At 40.2% G+C, this 19,342-nt stretch overlaps 1 protein-coding gene across 2 annotated transcripts; it reads right to left on the bottom strand.

Annotated features, from left to right (window-relative positions):
• Positions 1-610: 610 nt before the first annotated feature.
• TMEM9B (TMEM9 domain family member B) lies at positions 611-16,403 on the bottom strand. 2 transcript variants are annotated; one of them, XM_045015403.1, is made up of 5 exons: positions 16,383-16,403; positions 11,801-11,892; positions 7,902-8,010; positions 6,606-6,740; positions 611-1,741 (listed from the first exon to the last, which is right to left on the bottom strand). In XM_045015403.1, the coding sequence occupies exons 1-5, from the start codon at positions 16,395-16,397 to the stop codon at positions 1,586-1,588; spliced, it is 507 nt and encodes a 168-aa protein (XP_044871338.1). In that variant the 5' UTR covers positions 16,398-16,403; the 3' UTR covers positions 611-1,585. The 2 variants fall into 2 exon arrangements, with proteins under 2 accessions (XP_044871338.1, XP_044871336.1); XM_045015401.1 differs by lacking the exon at positions 16,383-16,403 and adding an exon at positions 15,446-15,650.
• Positions 16,404-19,342: the final 2,939 nt, after the last annotated feature.

Here is a 19,342-nt window from a genome sequence, read left to right as displayed (position 1 = left end):
GATTTGGGGGGTTTTGGGTTTTTTGTTTTTTTTAAATACCCATTATGATTCTGCTAGTATTGAAGAGTTTCTGCTTTTGTGAAGTTAGTCCTCGCGAAAGGTGCTGAAACAACAAAAGACTGCAGTTCTCTGTTTATCGGTGAAGGGTAAGGACAGTGGAAGTGTCCTTATATGGCCCTGTTAGTGTCTCAATTGCTAATATGGATGGACTAGCTCTAGGTGCAACAGCCAGTTTAAGTGTCTATGCCCATTTAGTCCTCCACCTTGCTGTTTAAAATGCCAATTAGAGTGCCAGGCAGTAATAACTGTTGATTTTATGTGAATTTTCACCAGAAATTGGACTGAGGCCAGCTCATTTTACACAGCACAGAGCCCTCCGATGGGTGGTAACTTGCAGCCACTACTGCCTGGACCTGGATTTGAATCAGAGGTTAGAAGCACTCCGTATATTAAGTTTTCTGAGCCATTCTTTCAATCACCCAAGCATTGAACATTTACAAACAATGCACATAATTTGTAATCTTAGGCACATTTGGCAAAATTATTTTAAAGATGAAATTTACATGCAGTGCGATGAGGGAGAGAAATGATGACATACAGATACTGCAAATAGGTTTTTCAAAAATCATGATCATCTTTAATTGTTCCATTCCAAAGAGGATATATGAAAGTTAGTTATTCAGTAGCTGTATACCTCAGAGGGATGAGTACAGCATCACAGTTAAAAAATACACCTAACTCCCAAGATGACAGAAGATGCTGGAGAGTATATGCCTTATACCATCAACCCAGACAAATAGAGTTTATTTTTTAAATATATACTTTATCATACACTAACTCCTGAGACTTTATCCATGAAGAGACAGGGAAGAGATCTGTAGGTAGCACATACAATATACTAAGTGATCAAAGCAAAACAGTAAAGCGCTGTCTTAATATGCACTGCATTAGTTTATCTACATCACAGTACCTTAAGTGTGCAGCTTATCATCAACAGTCATTGTCCATTTAAGTTTTGCCTTAAGTTTGCAACGGTCAGCTGCTATACAAACATCTTCAAAGTAACAGTGCAAGAAACCAAATGATGAACACAACTGGCCAATGTCAGATAGGAAAACTACACTGCAAGATTTAGATTTCCAGTACACAGCATTAAACAGTGAGGAGAAAAACGGAGTATATTTACAAAAGTTCACTGAGTAAAGTGATTAGTGTGTTGTAACTGATCTTTTGTTACAGAGTATGCTCTCTGGTGCTTTTTAAACCGTATAGGTTACATTTTAAAACATCTTAGTCATAATAAATAAGGTACCACAGTTACATCCAAAGATACCTTAGAGTAAGTTGTTTTTTTTAGTTTTATTAGTAAATGCCATTTAAAAATGTAAAGAATTATCAGCTTTTGGCTAATTAACTTTGTTGTTTATTTTTGATAGTTTCCATTCCAGAACATTCTTACAAAAGTTAACACTTCTTTGCTGCCAGTAACAAACCATTCAAAAGTGGCAGAATCAGGAAGACATAAGTCAGCTCTTTCCTTTAGTCCCTTTTACTTTCTTCTGGTCATCACTGAATTAGACATCAATTAACTGAGCACAACATGACGGTCGAAGACAGATTTGCGCTGCTCTTGGACCTGTAGCTTCCAACGTTGCTGGGCATACTCCACTTTGTTCAACACATTGGCACGACTCCGGGAACGAGCCAGCACATCGTGAGCATTTGCAAAAGGTTGGTGATCCTGCAATTGCAGAAAGTAATATTTATAGTTCAGCAATTTCACTGCGTAACTACTGTGAATTACAATATTGTCTGGATAAAATACGTTATGCAAGCTTGCCAGGCAGCTTTGTGTGCAAAACAAGCTTTAACTGGATATAGACTGTATATTTCAACATTTTACAGAAAATAATTTCTGTGGATTTCCTATATAAATCCATTCAGTGTTATGTTCTGCGGTACATTTCATATGGTCAGTCTCTCAAAGTAATAAGTAATGGTCATATGGAATTGGATCCTACACCAGTGAAGTCAATGGGAATTCAGCCACTGAATTCAAGGGGAGAAGGCCCATGCTGACTTTGTAGGCAAGAGCACTACCACACACTCAAAAGTAACATGCACATAGCTTTATATACATTAGCACCTGTTTGAACATGAAGTCTGAAATTGTTGACCAAGGCACTCGGACGCTCCCATTTGTTTTCATGCTGATACTTCAATTTAAAATTGAACTGAGGAGCCCACGTCTTTGCTTAGCCAGCTCACTACCAGATTTTAACCTGTTACCGTAAAGTAATTTTGGATAGTCACACCAAGATGCCCTACAATACCAAAACACTGATGTTTACTGTCACTAAACCAAACCCACTGCTACATGTAAATACAGCTGTTTAAGTGACAAAGAGCTGAACAACTGAGTGTTTGTTTAGCATTTATGCTGTCCCTTTTCTAACAGTATCTGCAAAGCTGCATTTATTTACTGGAAAAAAATCCCAAGTCATAAACAAAGACATTTGGAACAGAACCTTTTATTTGGCTCCCAAAATGTTTTGGACAAAGAAAATTATGTTTTAAAAACTACATTGGAAAAGGTCATGGATATGATGCGTTTCAAATGAAAAACCACCATTATAAACTATGCACTGTGCTAACACAGCAAAGGAGACTCAATTTTGAAGCTTGTGTATTTCTATACCTTGCCTTGTTTTATTGCAAAAAAAGTTTTCAGATGTGGTTATTTTATTTGTGACATGATGTTGAGTACAGCAACTCAGTGATCAGCAATACACCTCACCCTGAAATGGATTATTATTAATTATTTATAGTGAGGTAGCACCTCATAGACCAAGACACCATTGTGCTAGGCACTGTACAAAACACAGAACAAAAAGACATTCCCTCCCCCAAAGAGTTTAAGTATTAGACAAGAGAAAATAGGTGGATACAGATGGGCCAATGGGGGAGCACAAGGAAAATTAGAAAATACTGGTTAGATATGATAGAGGGTCTCAGCACAGCAGCTGGCTAACTTAACTTTTTTGTAAACACAGCAAAGGAGAGTTTTATGGAGGAATTCAAAGGACGACAGTGGAGGTGGCTTTGTAGACGTTCCCTGGGAGCACCTCCCATCCATGAGGGGCAGCAGGGGAGAAAGCACAAAGGTGCTTGTTTGAAAGTTTAGCAAGATGGAGATGAAGACTGACCGACTGAAGGCAGGAGCTGACACTCGATAAAGAGGAGATGATAGGTATAGTGGAGGATAGGCTGCAAAGGGCCTTGAAAGTTAAGCCAAGTAGTTTGTTTGATGTGACAGAGAAGGGGGAGTCAGTGGAGGGATGAAAAGAAAGGGGCAACGTGGTCAAAGCCAGGAATGAGGAAAATTATCTTGGCAGCATTCTGAATGGACATAAGCAGGACCATTTGTCAAGGCCAAAGAAGATGACATTGCAGTAGTCAAGATGGGAGATGAAAGCTTGGACAAGGGTTTTAGCTATGTGGATGGAGAAGTAAGCCAGATTTTAGAGATGTTAATCAGGAAGAATCAGCAAGATTCTGACATAAATCTAGATTGGGACCTAGCTGAAGATGACACCCAGGTTACAGATCTTAGTGAGAGAGGTGTTGTCTACAGGAATTATGGTGCAGAAAACGTCTTATTGCCTGTGGCCAATTTTGCATTTTTAAAACTCCTGAAATATGATCCTGCTTCAGAGTGCTAGTTGCAAAGGCACTCAGTGGTGCCTTAACTCTTACCACTGACTTTAATGGGAGCAGAAGTAGATTTATGCTGAGCACTTCTGAAAATCCCTCCCTTAAAGAAAATATTCTTTTCTACCCCAGACTTGCCATGATGTCTGCATAGATGGACTCCTTGGTCCATCAAAAACTCTGCTGACTTCAATGGAGTCTGACCACATAAAGGGCCATGCAGAATCAGGGCCTTAAATTCTGCATTACATTAGAACAGTCAAACTGCAGTAAACAAATACTAAACAGCTTTAGTAGTTAACCTTGGTAGTCAGGCAGATTTCAAACCCCACATACACAGTTGTGAAAGTTTCATATTTTCATAAATCATGGCATAAGTTACCAGACAGTTTTATGCTACAATTAGGTATGCTACAAGGCTCATACAAAGGATTTTTTCATATTAAATGTTGCTTCAAAAAGAAAGGGAAAATACAGGGACAGATGATGTATAAATGTGTTGGTGTGAAGCGTGTTTTTACTGCCTTGTGTTAAAATTTACACTGCTACATAACACATAATGACCATCCCAAACTCACAGCAAGACATTATTGTGCACAGAATGTCAAACCAGGTGATCACAATGGTCCCTTCTGGTCTTAGGATCAGCACCAGCCCTCTTACAGACTCCCTTATGATTTAGAGAAAATAGTTTAAAGATTTTAATACGACTTGTGAAGTATTTGTTTTCACGATTAAGTATCAGGTGAATGTAAGTGTTTAATGTTGGATATTGTAGTTATATTTCCAGAAGGGAAATATTTATAATTTGTTTACATCTTTTAAGAATAAGATTACTTTTCATCAAGATGGCTGATGGCCACTGGTAGTAGGCTAAGATGACAGAATTCTAAGCGATCTACTTCTCGGTTTACACAGGATGACAATAATTCTTTCCATATTAAAAAGTGTTCAAATCACCATACTAAATATGATGGAAGCAAGTTTTTAACATACTATGCAAATAAAATTACAGGAGCATGAACATAAACCAAGTCTGATCCATTAGGGTTTGACTACTGTCCAAGTTTGGATTTAAAGCTATTAAAGTGACAGCCACACAATACGATTGGGTTTTAAAATAGACTTTGTAAATAAAGATATCATCATTTTGTTTCACTGTAAACAAAATGGCTATGAGTTCCCTAAGATTGTGTGACACCTCTTACTATTTACTTTGAAGCAATAATGACAATATTCTTAAGGGTCATGTTTTAATGGCATAACAAGCACTTTTAATCTCTTTATCCTGTTCCCTAGTTTATTTAAAAAAAAAAACCCACATCACCACCACCACACTAAACTGGACATTAAGTGGTCACAGCTGCTGGCAAACTTAGATAAAGCAAACTGAAATCCACCTGTTTATGGTTTTTTCCCTCCTTTAAGGTCTACTAAAATTACACTATGCTCAAAATGAGCTTTAACTCTATTGCTAATGTTGCTTGGTTATACAATATGGTAAATACACCAGTGTATTTTCTAGACTTGATAAATTGTTTTGTATATTTAGCAGTTACGTGTAAGCATGGATTAGGAACCTTACATACTTAATACCTCTTAGACTGCAAACATAAGTTCTTGATTTTTCAAATTGTTTCAGCAAACTTCCCCTGAGAGAGTTTGGCTTATACTTTTGTGAAGTGCTTCACTATCAATGTAATAAGTCAGTCAAGGTAACAGGTGACTATAATGGCTTTACAGCAACATCATCCTAGACTAGCATATCTACATTACTTTGTTCAGACATCTCTACATAGCAAACAGACCATCAGCTTTGTAAAGCTGATTAGTTGTAATGCACTGTCATCTCTCTATTTTAATAGATACACCTCTACCCCAAATATAATGTGACCCGATATAACGCGGTAAAGCAGTGCTCCGGGGGGGCGGGACTGCGCACTCCGGCAGATCAAAGTAAGTTTGATATAATGCGGTTTCACCTATAACGCAGTAAGATTTTTTGGCTCCCGAGGACAGCGTTATATCAAGGTAGAGGTGTATTCTGTAAGTCTCTCTACAACATAAAAAAATGACCCAAGCCAGCAATGGCTGTCTGTAACATAGTCCTCCCTTACCCCATTCAACTGGTACCAACTGTTTATTTGCTACTGTAGTGAGGACAAAATCCCCCATTATTTTTAGCACCATGTTTTAGGTCTTAAATACCCTTCCCATTATGGTGCTGAAGACAATTTTGTCTTGTCTACATTAACAATAAACAAACTGGGCCAAACATGGGCCATCATACTACTTACCAACCGTCCGTTTCCATAGTGCAAGTAGACCTCTGGAATCAGTTTGTTCTGGATCTTAGGGAACCTATTCTCATTACGTGCAGGAAACTAATTATAAGAATAAGACTTAACTGAAATACAGTGTCCCCTCATGACAATATTTCACTGCTGGAACTTTTACTTTTTAATAGTCTCAACCAACATAAGTTGAAGTAGCAAGGGAGGACTACACCTCTTCATATATCTATTATTTAGATTTTCCCCTTACCATTGCGCTAATCCACCTAAAATATAGCAACCCTTATGAGGTAGAATGCAGCATTTAACCCGTAAGGAAATTTTTACTTCCTATTCTTTCCCTCCTTTGACTGCTCTGAGAAAGGGGGACTACTCCATAATCTAGTTTTGGGGGAGAAAAGAGTAATCCTTGGCTCCTGAACTCGCTATCCACCTGTTTATGGGGTGGACATATTGAAAGAGAAGAAATGGTCTTGGAGAGCCCACACAACTTTCTACAACAGTGAAGATTACCACCAGTGCCTCGAAAAAGAGGGCTATTTTGCCATTGAAAAACCTTCATAAGGAAGCATTCAATTGCATTCACTCAAGTGAACTTACCCCAATGTCTTCATCGCTTTGAATTAGCTGTGAATGTCCAAAGAGACGTCTCTTCAGTATAGGTTCTACCAATGTAAGGTACACCATGTACAGCAGCAGGAGGCCCAAGATGGATAAATAGATTATGATTGTAACCTGCATGTAAACATAAGCACAATTTTCACTATTGCTGAGAACTTACTCCACATAATACTCTCAAGAACAGGGCAGACAGCCAGAGCAAAGGAACAAGACACAAAGAAAGGCCTGTAAATCAGTCAGTAGGTCTGCTGTACGTCCATTAACCTTGACAATGTCTCTAAATTAAACAAACAACCTCAAGAAATTAAGCCACAGACACACAGATCCAAATAATATTAGTGTGTTAGGAGTGAATGACAAAGAAAAAGGAAGTTCACAGTTTAAGACAAAATTTCCTCTTAATTAGTCTTTCTTGAGATCTCAAGCTCCTTCTCTGCAAAAGACTGGGGAGAAAAATCTCCAATAATAAGACTAACATGCCGTTTTGGTTGTGGGCTGGTGCTTCAGGGGGTTCCCTTTTAAGTCAAGCTTGTTTGTCTCCATTCAGTTATCTTAGGTTTGGACAAGAAACCCACAGTGATTATTTAATGGATAATGTCAATGGGGGTAGGGACTTCGTTTCAATGCATAACAACATTCAAAATCTATGCTTCAAAATCCACTTTAAAACTTTCTCCATAAGCTGATCTCCCAAGATGGCCAAAAACAGGTACAGGAGAAGCAGAGCAATGAAGGGACGAAGAGGGCAGACAGAGACCTGGTTGGAGGATGTCCCAAAGGTTGGTTGTCTGCCCAAACTTGAGCTCATTTTTATTAAATTCACCCATTAAAGCTAACATGGCTGATTTGGTTTTTGTGGGCACAGCATCACCCTGAGCCGAGAATAGTTAGCCAACTGTGTCTGCCAAGCTAGCAAAATATGCATCTTCGTAACAAGGGACCGGGGGGAGGTGGGGGAAAGGGTGAGAAAGATACTAAACCATAAACTGATAAAAAATATCCAGAATTCTTAGAAAAACATGAATCCCCCTCAGCAAATGTCAGGGATGGCAAATTTTGAGATTAAGGTACTTAGAGTCCCTTTAGGCCTGATGATTCAGCCTTAACTATTAGTGCTACTGCTATTCTGAGTTTAAGTGAGATTATGTAATTTAATTATTATAATGCCTTTAGAGCACTCAGAATGCTTTGTTTTTAAGGATACACTTATAAAAGGTAGTGCATTTATTAGCTGGCTGAAATGTTTAATATACAGCAGTGGAATGACATGTTTACTTTAATTGTGACAGAGCTTCTCTCTTCGTATTTGCATTCACAACGTAAGCAGTATGCCTCCACATCAGGTCCAGGAACGGGCATAGGCTCAACCACATGAAGACAATCACTGGAGAAAGAAAAATAACAGAGTCAGTTTGGTTGATTTTATTCCACTACTTAGGCAGTTCTCTCTGCTCTGAATGCATGCCGATTCCACAGCAAGGGGCAAGAGAAACTAATCTTTGATTAAGAGTTAGAAATTACTACCTAGAAAAGTTCAAGATTTAACTTTTTCAGATTTTAACTTTTCAACAATGAATTTACTTAAATGAGACAAATTACATAGTGACTTAGCTGCTCAAGCTTAGTTAGCCAGCTAGAAAGTTCTTATTAAAACTAATATAGATGGTTTATTCCAGGGATGCCCAATCTACTGCCCACTAGAGCACTTCATAAGGCCCACAGCCTGCTTCAACACAATATACTAATGTTCAATTCATTAGCGTTTTGTCGTCATGTTTACATTACTTTAGTTTACACAAGTTTGTAAATAGACAAGACTGTACATAGAAACAACCTATCTAAATACATATGAACTTAAAATATTATTAAATACAGGTGACTTTCAATCTTATTAAAATATGTAGAATCTATCTGACCCACACAAGGTTGTGCTTAGGTTTATGTGGCCCTCCTGTGTAATAAGGTTGGACACTGGGTCTATTCAAACATTGAGAAATAGACATTAACATGCCACAGTTAATAGTGCAACAAACCTCACTTCCCCCACAGGCTAGCATTTCCATTAGTTTTCTCCACATCTCAAAAACAAGAATGGAGCACAGGACATTTGCTTCACTGATTTTGGCCTTAAACAATACATAAGGAAAGTTCAAGAGCAGGGTATTCAACACTCAATAGAATCAAGGAAGGAAATTATAAGGGTTGAATTTACTTTTTCTATCTCAGAACTTAAGGGACAGACAAGGTGCACTTTGACAGACATCATGGCAAGGTAGGAGTGACTACCAGCTACTGTCCATTTCTCCCTTCCTCATGTTCATCAAATAGAGGGTTTTTTTTATTTTCTTACCCATCTATGTAATCTATTCAGATTTAAGCCCCATTTTGAGCAGAGACCATATCTTCTTACTGATCTGTAAAGCACCCAACACATTTTTGGCACTATTTACAAAAGTTTAGAACTAAGTAGTGCAAAAAGATGTTGTCTGAAGAAAAACAGAGTTTAGTCTCTCTTTGATATGTGAACAGAACTCTCACTTTTGCCAATCTGAGTTACACACATGCATCAGAGAAAGAATAAAGTTGGCCTTTTATTTAAACTGACATAAGGTGAACATTTAGGAACACATTCAATAGAAAGAAAAGTCAAGCATCAACCCCACACATTATTTGGTTAAAAACTGAACAAAACATAAGGCAAGATCTTTGCAGTGACCAAACTTTTGGCATATAATCCAGTCATTATAAATTACAGCACTGGATGCCAACTGTCCCAAGACAACTGCTCTCTGCCAATGCATTGTGTAATTCCAGGCCTTTCATTTAGTCAGTGTTTGCTTGCCCAGAGTTCTCATCCCAGACACTTTTTTGGTGCATAACACTTATTTGGTGCTGGAACCATCTTCTGCCTTTGTGCCCATAACTCACAGCAATAGGACAAGTCAATAGCAGGTTATCAAGCCTTAAAATATCTGCTTACAAGGACAGCTCAGTTAAGATTTAGCACAGTGCTGGGCCAGATTAAAATGCTAGAGATCTACGTGACCAATCCCTGGGCAGCAGGGGGAACGTGCAGCTCCTGGCTGCTGGGGCTGAAGTCATCGCTGGAAGTCACAGATTCTGTGACTTCCGCGGCCTCTGTGAAAAAATCATAGCCTTCTTCATTAGGCCAGAAGAGTATTACGTGTCTCACCTCCGTCTCCCCACTAAATGCCACCCCATGGCTATACCACTTTGGTCAGTCTCTTGGGCACGAAAACCCATTCAAACATACTTCCTTCAAAAGGGTTAACATTTTACTGACATCCAAGAACACAGTGTATTCAATCATTAGATTAAAACATCCCTTATGCCAGCCTAGTGCATTAGTCATTAGGGCTGAACGGTCTACAGTAGTTGTGGGCCTGACCCCACAAAGCAGTGAGCACTTTTGGTGAGGTGAAGATATCCTCAACTCATAATGACATCAGCACTTTGCAGGATCATGTCCAAAGTCTGAACCTGGAAAAATAGTGTGAATAAAAGCCCTGATAAGACTCCTTAATGGTAAGTTCATTATCATCACATTACAGAGACCACACTGGATATAAAATCTAACTTAATGTCTGGATAATCCAATTGTAAGCGGCCACTATATGGTGAATAACTTGTACAGGCAAATTAAAAATTGACCTGGTTCTTTAGTACGATGTAACTAACTGAGCTAAATATCAAGCGAATGCAGTATATATCACTGTCCTATTCAGCAATAAAACTAACTCATGCAGATGGAGAAGAGGCCAGCTGTACAGCACTAAGTTCCCAGCTTTATTACACATGATACACTTTCCAACCATCATACTCCTCTGAAAAAGTAAATCAGGAATTTGAAATAGCATCAAGAGATTTCAAAAGAAGCCCACAAATCCATAAACTGTTCTCAAATGGTCCATCTCAAGCATGATTACAGGAGGACATTTAAAAGCTGGAGAGTAGGTTATCCAAGACCCTTTATATACCAGTTTTTCTCCACATACAATTTATTGTTCAAGTCTTCAAAGCTGATTTTTCCTTCAGTTAACGACAATACTAAGGAACCTTAGGTTCAACTCTGCTCCAGTTGAATTCAGGGAAAATGTCTACCTACTGAAATAAGAGCAGCAGGCCTTCTGCTAGATCATGGATTAAGCAAGCCACCGAGAAAGTAATTTTTAGTTACAGAGAAGTGAAATAATGGGCAGTACAAGAATTAGCACCAGTGCTTCTAGCAAATGGTTTTGTAAACGTGCTGCAACTGAGATAATCTCAATCTGTTTCATCACTGCACCATGACATTATTTCTACTGTGACAAATTTAATAATTTGGAATAAAATAATGGCCTTAACTAGACAAAATACTTCATACTCAAATAATGTTCATGACATTAATTTAGCTTCAAATCTACAATATGTAGGTTCTACCAAACCTTTTTTTCGTTCGTCCAATGAGAGTGAGTGATTTAATAAATTAAACTCCAATCCTGCAGACAAGTACATGAATAACTCTGCTCCTATGATAGGTTCCATTGATTTCAATAGAACTCCTAACATATGAAAGCATTTGCAGGATTGAGCTATTAATTTGTGGCTTCCCATCATGTTCAGAGGTCTCTAGGTGTCTTAAAAATTGATAAAAAGTAAGGCCAATATGTCACTAATGAATACTTTGCACTTCTACAGGATAGTCCATCCACAGATTACGAAGCACTTTACAGAAATAAATTAGACCTCAAAAGACTTTTGGTTTTTACTTTTCCTCCACTGCTCACATGAGAAGGTTCAGGCATGTAGAGCCCAGGTGACTCAACAAATTCAGAATAGAACAGAAATCCAATCTCCCAACTCCCAGTCCTATGACCATGCTTTTTCTCCACGTTCTAAAAACAATTCCAAGAAGCCAAATTAAATTATGCCCCCTTCCCCCCTAACCCCCCCCCCCCCCAAAAAACAGGGCAGGAAGAAAGAGTTTGAGGTGAACACTCTGAAGAGGGAAAGCATCAACTACTAATATATGGGATAAAATTTCTCCCCACGCCACAACAAAAGAAATAGCAATCCCCTATAATATAATCATTAATGAAGGATGACCCACTGAAGTGCAATATAACCCTAATGAGAATGCACCTTCTTCTAATTTCTGAACTCCATAAACTCACCAGTCTTTCTGTGAAACATTTTTGTTGTAAATATGGCCAGGATGATCTTTGTAAGGAGGACATATGCATTTACATCGGACATCCTCAGAATTCTGTAAAGAAAACAGATGCTTAGAACAAATTGTTATCAACCATCAAAAAGTCTCCTTATAGTTGATGCAATACATATTATACCCTTATATAACACTGTTCTCAGGAGCCAAAAAATCTTACTGCATTATAGGTGAAACCGCGTTATATCGAACTTGCTTTGATCCGCCGGAGTGCGCTGCCCCGCCTCTCCGGAGCACTGCTTTACCGCGTTATATTCAAATTCGTGTTATATCGGGTCGCGTTATATCGGGGTAGAGGTGTACTATACTACAAACAAATGTCCATTGCAACCTGTCTTAATCACCAATTTTTCTTAAATGTAAGAACTATTAGCAGTTTTGAGGACAGAAGCCAATTTCTAGAAAATGGACCGATTCCAAAAGCAATTGTATTACTTTGGACTGCAACAGTAGCTTGCCTTCCCTATTTTGCTTTGGAAAAACAGAATTTGTAGAAAATAAAGTATATTTTACAACAGGATTTCAAGGGTTACTTAACAAGATGTACCTGAATTAATCAATTTGTGATGGTAGCTGTATAATGAAGACACAGATGTGTAGCTAGAGAACAGTTTAAGAAGAATGAGGGAGGAAATATTCATCTTGAATGAAGACTGGTAAAGAGAGACCCTTGTGGACAAATCTTTCTTCATTGACTATTATTCTTACTTGAAAGAAAAAGACTTGTAAGGGAAATTGTTAGAAGGATCACCAGAACGCAGAGTGCCCTTGTTTTAGGTGGATGAGGGTGACAGTAATAGAGAGGTCAAAGTGGAAGGTGGAAAAGGGGAATCCTAGAAAAACATCCTAGTCCCCAAATAAAGAAAGGGGAAACTGGAAAATGAGGACAGGATGCTTGGAAAAACAAACAAAAGGGGAGAAAATAGTAATAAAACCCAAGGAAACACAAAAGTAAAATTAACAGCTTACTGTGGCATGGAGAAGTTGTGACTGAGGTTTTCATATTTTAGGTTATTATTGGACTGGCAGCCAAAAGCCTCCAATAACTTACTTCCCATTTGCAAATATACATAGGAAGGAGAAATCCCTTCCCTTTCCTCAAGTCCATACATATGACAGATTTCTGAATGGGTCAGAGATGGTCAGCATAGATTTATAAATGATGGCATGCTTAAACACAAATCAGATGAATTTATTTGGGAAAGGAACAGGAAGCCAGCAAAAGCAAAAACGGGCAGCCTGCTTGAAAGCTGACTTGAATTTCAACAAAGTACTGCAAAAGAGACTACTAGCTAAAAAAGAATTGACAAACATGTACACAGAATAAAATCCTGGTTTGGGCAATGAGCTCAGAATAATGGTACATGAATGTAGCTTGATTGATTAGGAAGGCATAAAGGATGTTATAGCCAATCTTGTTCACACTGCACAACAGCCACCTGCAGAAGACAACAAGTAATGTCACATATTTACATCTTGTTACATGGCAGTTGGAGGGGTAACTAACACTAAAGAGGAGATATAAGATATCTGGATAAAATGGGAGCACTTAGCTGGCAATTAGCTCATGAAAAGAGTATTCACAGCTAGATAAAATGGGCAAAGAGATTGATGTCGTAAATGTTCACCTACTACAAGATACTAGTCAACAGTGGAGCACCTAAAGAAACATAAATGAGATAAAAGAAAATCAAGACAATCTAGATCAATGAAAGAGCACAAGCTGGAAGAGATCACAATGGAGCCTTAGAGGACTAGAGAGCTTACACTTGGAATATTGCACAAAACTAGTTCACCAAGATTCAAACAAATATTGAAATAAGATGTACATGTGACAGTCCCTACATATACCTTTATACAACTGGGCCTCAATAAATATTCTGACTATACACACAATACAGAAGCTTTGTCTCAAGAAAGGGGCTCTTTGATGAGTATGTGTCAACCACGTGTCCTCTTATTTTTGACAGATTCACTTTGACAGCGCCTCAATACAGAATGTCAGAACCAAGTAATTTACTAAATACAATATTTACTTGCAAGATTAACACAAGCTTAAATTTTACAACTGGTAAACAAGAACAAAATGTAGATATTAGTCTATTATTCATGTCTAACTCTGATTTTTCTTGTCAGTAAACCAGACTACAGAGAGCTTCATTTAAAAAGCTAAAACCATCCATCATTTTACCAACCTTGTATACAAACAGCAATGAAGAATCAGCTTGTCTACCAGCTGAAAGCCCACAAGTTTAGTTTCTTGGGGTTGAATATGCTAAAACTGCCTCCTAAATCCGATACGGTGTGCACAACAAATTCCTCATAGCCTAGTTCAGGCTTAGCCAAGACCCTTCAACCAGGAAAACAAATATAAGCACTTACTCTGGTAAATGAGACCCATGTATCTGTTTGTCTAAGCATGTACATGTTCAGTTACAGACCAGAGAACATGGATTACTGGAATCCCTCTCTTACATCAATTAGCAGGTGGTGGTCCTCTACCAAAGAAAGCTTCTCATCACACTGATCCAGCTTTCAGTCCCTTGAGCAAGTTATGTTGGTTTAATAAAAATTAAGCTTCAAATTTATCCTGGTTTATGAGTGCATTGTCTACTTAACCATACAAAAACACAGTTCAGATGATGTGGGACCTGAGGGATACTGATAGGTTAGGTAAACTAAGACTAACTTCTGAGGGATAGTGAAGGAGATGGATGCCAAAAACTTCAATGAGAAGTTGAGTAGTTCAATAATAAGAAGGCACAAATAAAGAGTTGGACCTTAAGGGCGATTGAGGAAAATCCACACGAAATGTAAAAATCAAGAATCTTGAGGGGGATAGTGGGAAAAGGGGATTCATTTGGTTTCTTCTATCAAAACTTATTAACAATGGAGTGAACCATGCCTATTCATGGATGCCTTAAAACATTCAATCTAATAAACCCCAACTGTCCATAAACTCATCCCCGTGCAGATATTTTTACATACTTGAAGTAAGATGTCACCTTCCAAAATAACATCCTAACTCAAGATTTTGGTTTTTCACCTAATTACTTCGTATGACAAGCTAAGGCCTTGATTTTCAAAAGTAGGAGCCTAAAGTTAGTCTGCTAAGTAAGTGGCCCGATCTTCATCAAGGCTGAGAGCCCAGTAACTCCTGAACATCAAGCCGGGTATTTCGGCCCCTGCTTTCCAAAGCCCGAGCCCAGTTCTTCAGGGCAGGGCTCACCTCTTCGCCCTGAGCCCCACGCCCGTCTCCAGCCCTCCGAGGCAGCAAGAGCCTAAACTAGGCACCAACCCCGCGCCTTTATTCCCCGGGCTGGCGCTGGCACCAGGCTGAGAGCGTCACCCCCTCGCACCGTCCGCGCCTCCCCCGCGGCCCCCCAGGCACCGCGGGGCAGGGCTCTGCCGGGGCGCGGGCAGCTCTGAGAGCCCATTGAGGAGGGTCAGCGGGATAAGGGGGCGGGGCGGGGCCGCTCTGATGCCAGCAATGGGGGCGAGGCTGGCCCCGGCTCCGCGAGGGAATCCGCCGGCAACCGCGGACCGTGCGCGGGGGACCCCGGCCGGGCGGGGGAGCCCCCGCTCCGCTCACCTTGACCCCCGTCACCTGCCCCACGAGCGCGGCCAGGGCCAGCGCCGAGCCGAGCAGCGAGCAGAGCCGCGCACGCGCCGCCATGTCGGGCTCCGGGCCCGGCTCCTTACGGCCGCTAGAGCAGCCCCCGAGGCCCAGCTCGGAGCTCCGCTACCATCACTTCCTACTTCCGCTACGGGCTGGCGTCTCGTGACACCGAGTCCGCCTGCTAATGCGCCCCCGGGGAGCTGCGGCGCCGTCCCTGGGTTCCGGAGTGGGGGGGGGCTCGGTGCACTCACCAAAACGTTCCGGGCGGAACAAAGGGCGAGGGATTGGCGCGCCCCCCCCCCCCCCCCTGCGGCCTTGCCGGCTGACCCGCAACAGGAGAGGGACCCTGGCAGGGCAGCGACGGAGCCTGCCTGTCAGAGCCCCCTGCAGCCCAGTCAGCCAGAGACACCCAGGTCCCTGGTAGGCCTAGGCCAGTGTTTCTCAAACTCTTGTACTGGTGACCCCTTCACACAGCAGCCTCTGAGTGTGACCCCCCCCCCCCCCGCCCCTTATAAATTAAAAACACTTGTTTATATATTTAACACCATTATAAATGCTGCAGGCAAAGCGGGGTTTGGAGTGGAGGCTGACAGCTCACAACCCCCCCCCCCATGTAATAGCCTCATGACCCCCTGAGGGGTCCCAACCCCCTGTTTGAGAACCCGGGGCCTAGGCCATCCCCCACCAGAGCCCCCTAGTGAGAGCACAGCTTCCACTAGCTATTTCCTTCTTCACTTCCTGTCCTAAACAGTTGTATAGTATTGGCATAGACTGTTAAGTAGGTGCTGCATTCTCCCCTAGAGTTGATTCCAATGACATGGTGACTAAAGTGATCCTTGGTATAGAGAGTGTTTTTTGTTTCAAAGCAATGTATCATACCCTTCATTTTAAAACAGTACTTATACACTACCAGCATGCCGGGCATTGCAGGGGCTTGAATTGTAAGGTTGCTCTGCAGTCTATAAGGTTGACAACTTTCTAACCACACAAAACCTGAACACCCTTGCCCTGCCCCCTGCCCTGAGGCCCACCCTTGCTCACTCCATCCCCCTCCCTCTTGCTTGCTCTGTCTCCCCTCCCATCCCCCACTTTCACCAGACTGGGGCAGGGGATTGAAGTGTGGGAGAGGGTGAGGGCTGCAGGCTCTGGGGTGGGCTCAGATATGAGGGGTTCAGAGTGCAGGAGGGGGCTCCGGGCTGGGGCAGGGAATAAACAAGGATAACATAACATAACATAAAACAAACAAACAAACAAAACCAGGGACAAATGTTTAGACTTAGGTTGCTGGTTTTTTTACCAAAAGTGTTTAGCAAATTGAAAACAGATTAATGAAATGTTTAATTTGACCCCAAACTTCATTTTTCAGCAAAAAAACAGGTGTCTGGAAAATTTTGCCCAGCTCTAGTTAACATTCTTCTGTGCCCTCTAGCCTAATCTTGGAAATACCTTGGAATCTAGTGACATCTACTGAGGAAAATGGAGGCTGTTAGCAAGAAGCTACTGCTACATGAAATGGAGTTCTTGACATTTAGAATAGTTAATTCTTTTCTGAAAATATTATACAGCTTGTTAGCTATTTATACTTTGTTTGTGTATGCCATCCACAGAAGGAAGTTAGTTAATAAGCAGAAAAACAGCAGGAAGCACAGCAGTTAGTTCCTGTACTTTACAAATAAAACAATTTTTTCCCAAAAAATATTTGTTAGATCTGGTCTACAAAAATTTTTGTCCCACTACATCAGATTCTAAACCAGTTTAGTTAAATCAGTATTAAAAAAAACTGTGCATATACTAGCCCTTAGGGAACGTAGTAGCAATATTTGCACCAAACGGTAAGACAAAGAAAATATTGCCCTGGCCAGTACAGCCCCATTTGCTGCTAACAGTCATGTACCTACTGTTCCAGAAAGGTTTAAGATAGTATCTGTATAGACTCCTAAAAGATGTAACTATAGAATATAACCTTAGTATGCTGCATGTGTATTTCAGGAGTTTTTGCACAGCCGTGCAAATCTAGGGCCAAATCCTATTCAGTCTTTACTCAGGTACACTCCTCTTTTAAGTCAATGGGATAGAGAATTCTATCTTCATTTGCTTTACTGGACAGCATATAACATGCAAACTTGAATACAATTATTTATTAAGGTTAGCGTTACTTGTCAGTCTCTCAATTTGAAATCAATTTTTGTAATCAATGTATATGGTGAATTTTGTATAGTCATTTCATATTTACATAGCTCCTGTCATATTGGATTCCTTTTTCAGCACTTAGACATATGATCACTCTGAGCAATTTCAGTATAGATTGAATAATGACTCCCTTTAAATCTTCCAAAAAAATTGTAAATTCATAGGTTCCATCTCAGAACTCTGATACAGGGCTAAATCCTACCCTTTACTTCACTGGCACACAAGAGGAAGTGGAGGGGGGAGCCTCTCCTCCCTGTGCAATAGATGGCAGAATCTCACCATAGCACTCAAGAGAGCACAAAGAAAAAGGCAGGTTAACATGGCCCACATACCACATCCCAAAAGAATCTATAGTTTAGGGGGATATTTCTATCCCCTCAGCCAAGAAATAAGTAATGTGACACTTCACATTTATATAGAGCTTAAATTTTCAGAGCACAGTACATACTTGCAGCTGACTGAAGAACTAGTCAGAATTGCAGACTGCTGCTGTTCAGGGACCTGATCCAAATCCCATTGTCATCAATGAAAGGATTCTTACTGACTTCACTGGGCTTTGGATCAAGCCCCTGAACAAGACTAGTAGACCACTCTAACGTTCTCCCTTTCACCTGCCAAGAGAATCTTTCCTAGGCACACATGACTCCTGTAGCAAACAATGCACCTGGCAGTGTCTCTACTCCCTCTTGTTGTGCTGGACTGGAGCAGATTTGATCAACAGTATTTTTAAACTTCTGTACCTGTAAAATACCTGCAGTAATAATATTGTGTCTGTTAGTCTTTATCAGGCATTGTTATGGCATATGACTCACATTCCACCATTGAACAGGCACTCTGTTTCAGTGGCTACACTTCAGGGCAGGCAGGATAGATAGTGTCTATCCTGATTTTAATCAGTTACATTATGATGCTTTCCTGTTGCTGCACACTGTCACCTTCTTATGTCAATTTCACCAAAACGCTTTCAAAGGTTGCCAGCCTCCATCCCTTTTCTATGCTGAAAATCTCTCTTTTGTATAAGTATTCATAATAAAAGAGTCAGCTAGGAATAAGCAAGCAAATATAATGAAATATAACATGTTTGTTGTGCTTGCGAGTACAATAACAATTGGCATTTTCATAGGAAAAAAATACATTGTGGAAAGTGCCATCTTTATGCAGTTAAAAAGTAAAGTCAATAGAATTGTACAGCCTTCTCAGTACAGTGGGCTTTATTAGGAAGGATATGGGGGTAGCAGTTAGCTACACATATGAATTGTTCCAGGATTACAAGAAATGCATTTCAGAAAATTGGTTAGCAGCATTCATTTGAATACATTCTGTTGCTTATACCCTATTAGAGATTGGTTGTGCAGTTTCACCCCTTGAACTCTAGTCACTGGCATAGATCCCACTGGTTCAGGACAGGGTGAGCTGTTATTCTGATCTAATGTATCCACCTCACCTTTTTTAAATATATAGCAAATGAAATAGGAATGATGAGTTCAGTGATGTTAAAGGAAATTCTATATATATGATGTGGTTTTCACCACAATGAACATATGTATATGGAAAGGGCATTGAACTAGACAGACAGACTGTGCATATGCATTTGTGTGTATTATTTTATTGATTACATGAATCAGATGGCATGAGGTGCTGAGAGAGCTTTATATCCAGCATACTCCTCAGTTCAAAAGT

This window comes from Mauremys mutica, chromosome 4 (genome assembly GCF_020497125.1).
Source record: "Mauremys mutica isolate MM-2020 ecotype Southern chromosome 4, ASM2049712v1, whole genome shotgun sequence".
Classification (NCBI taxonomy): domain Eukaryota; kingdom Metazoa; phylum Chordata; order Testudines; family Geoemydidae; genus Mauremys; species Mauremys mutica.
This window is presented reverse-complemented; position numbering and strand designations above follow the sequence as displayed.

Bases quoted from the DNA above. Each gene is read 5' to 3' on its own strand.
- TMEM9B (XM_045015401.1), bottom strand. From the start codon at position 15,529: ATGGCGGCGCGTGCGCGGCTCTGCTCGCTGCTCGGCTCGGCGCTGGCC. The intron at 11,893-15,445 runs GTGAGCGGAGCG...TTTTCTTTACAG, and splicing joins GGCAGGTGACGGGGGTCAAG to AATTCTGAGGATGTCCGATG. The intron at 6,741-7,901 runs GTAAACATGTCA...GTTTACATGCAG, and splicing joins GAAGCTCTGTCACAATTAAA to GTTACAATCATAATCTATTT.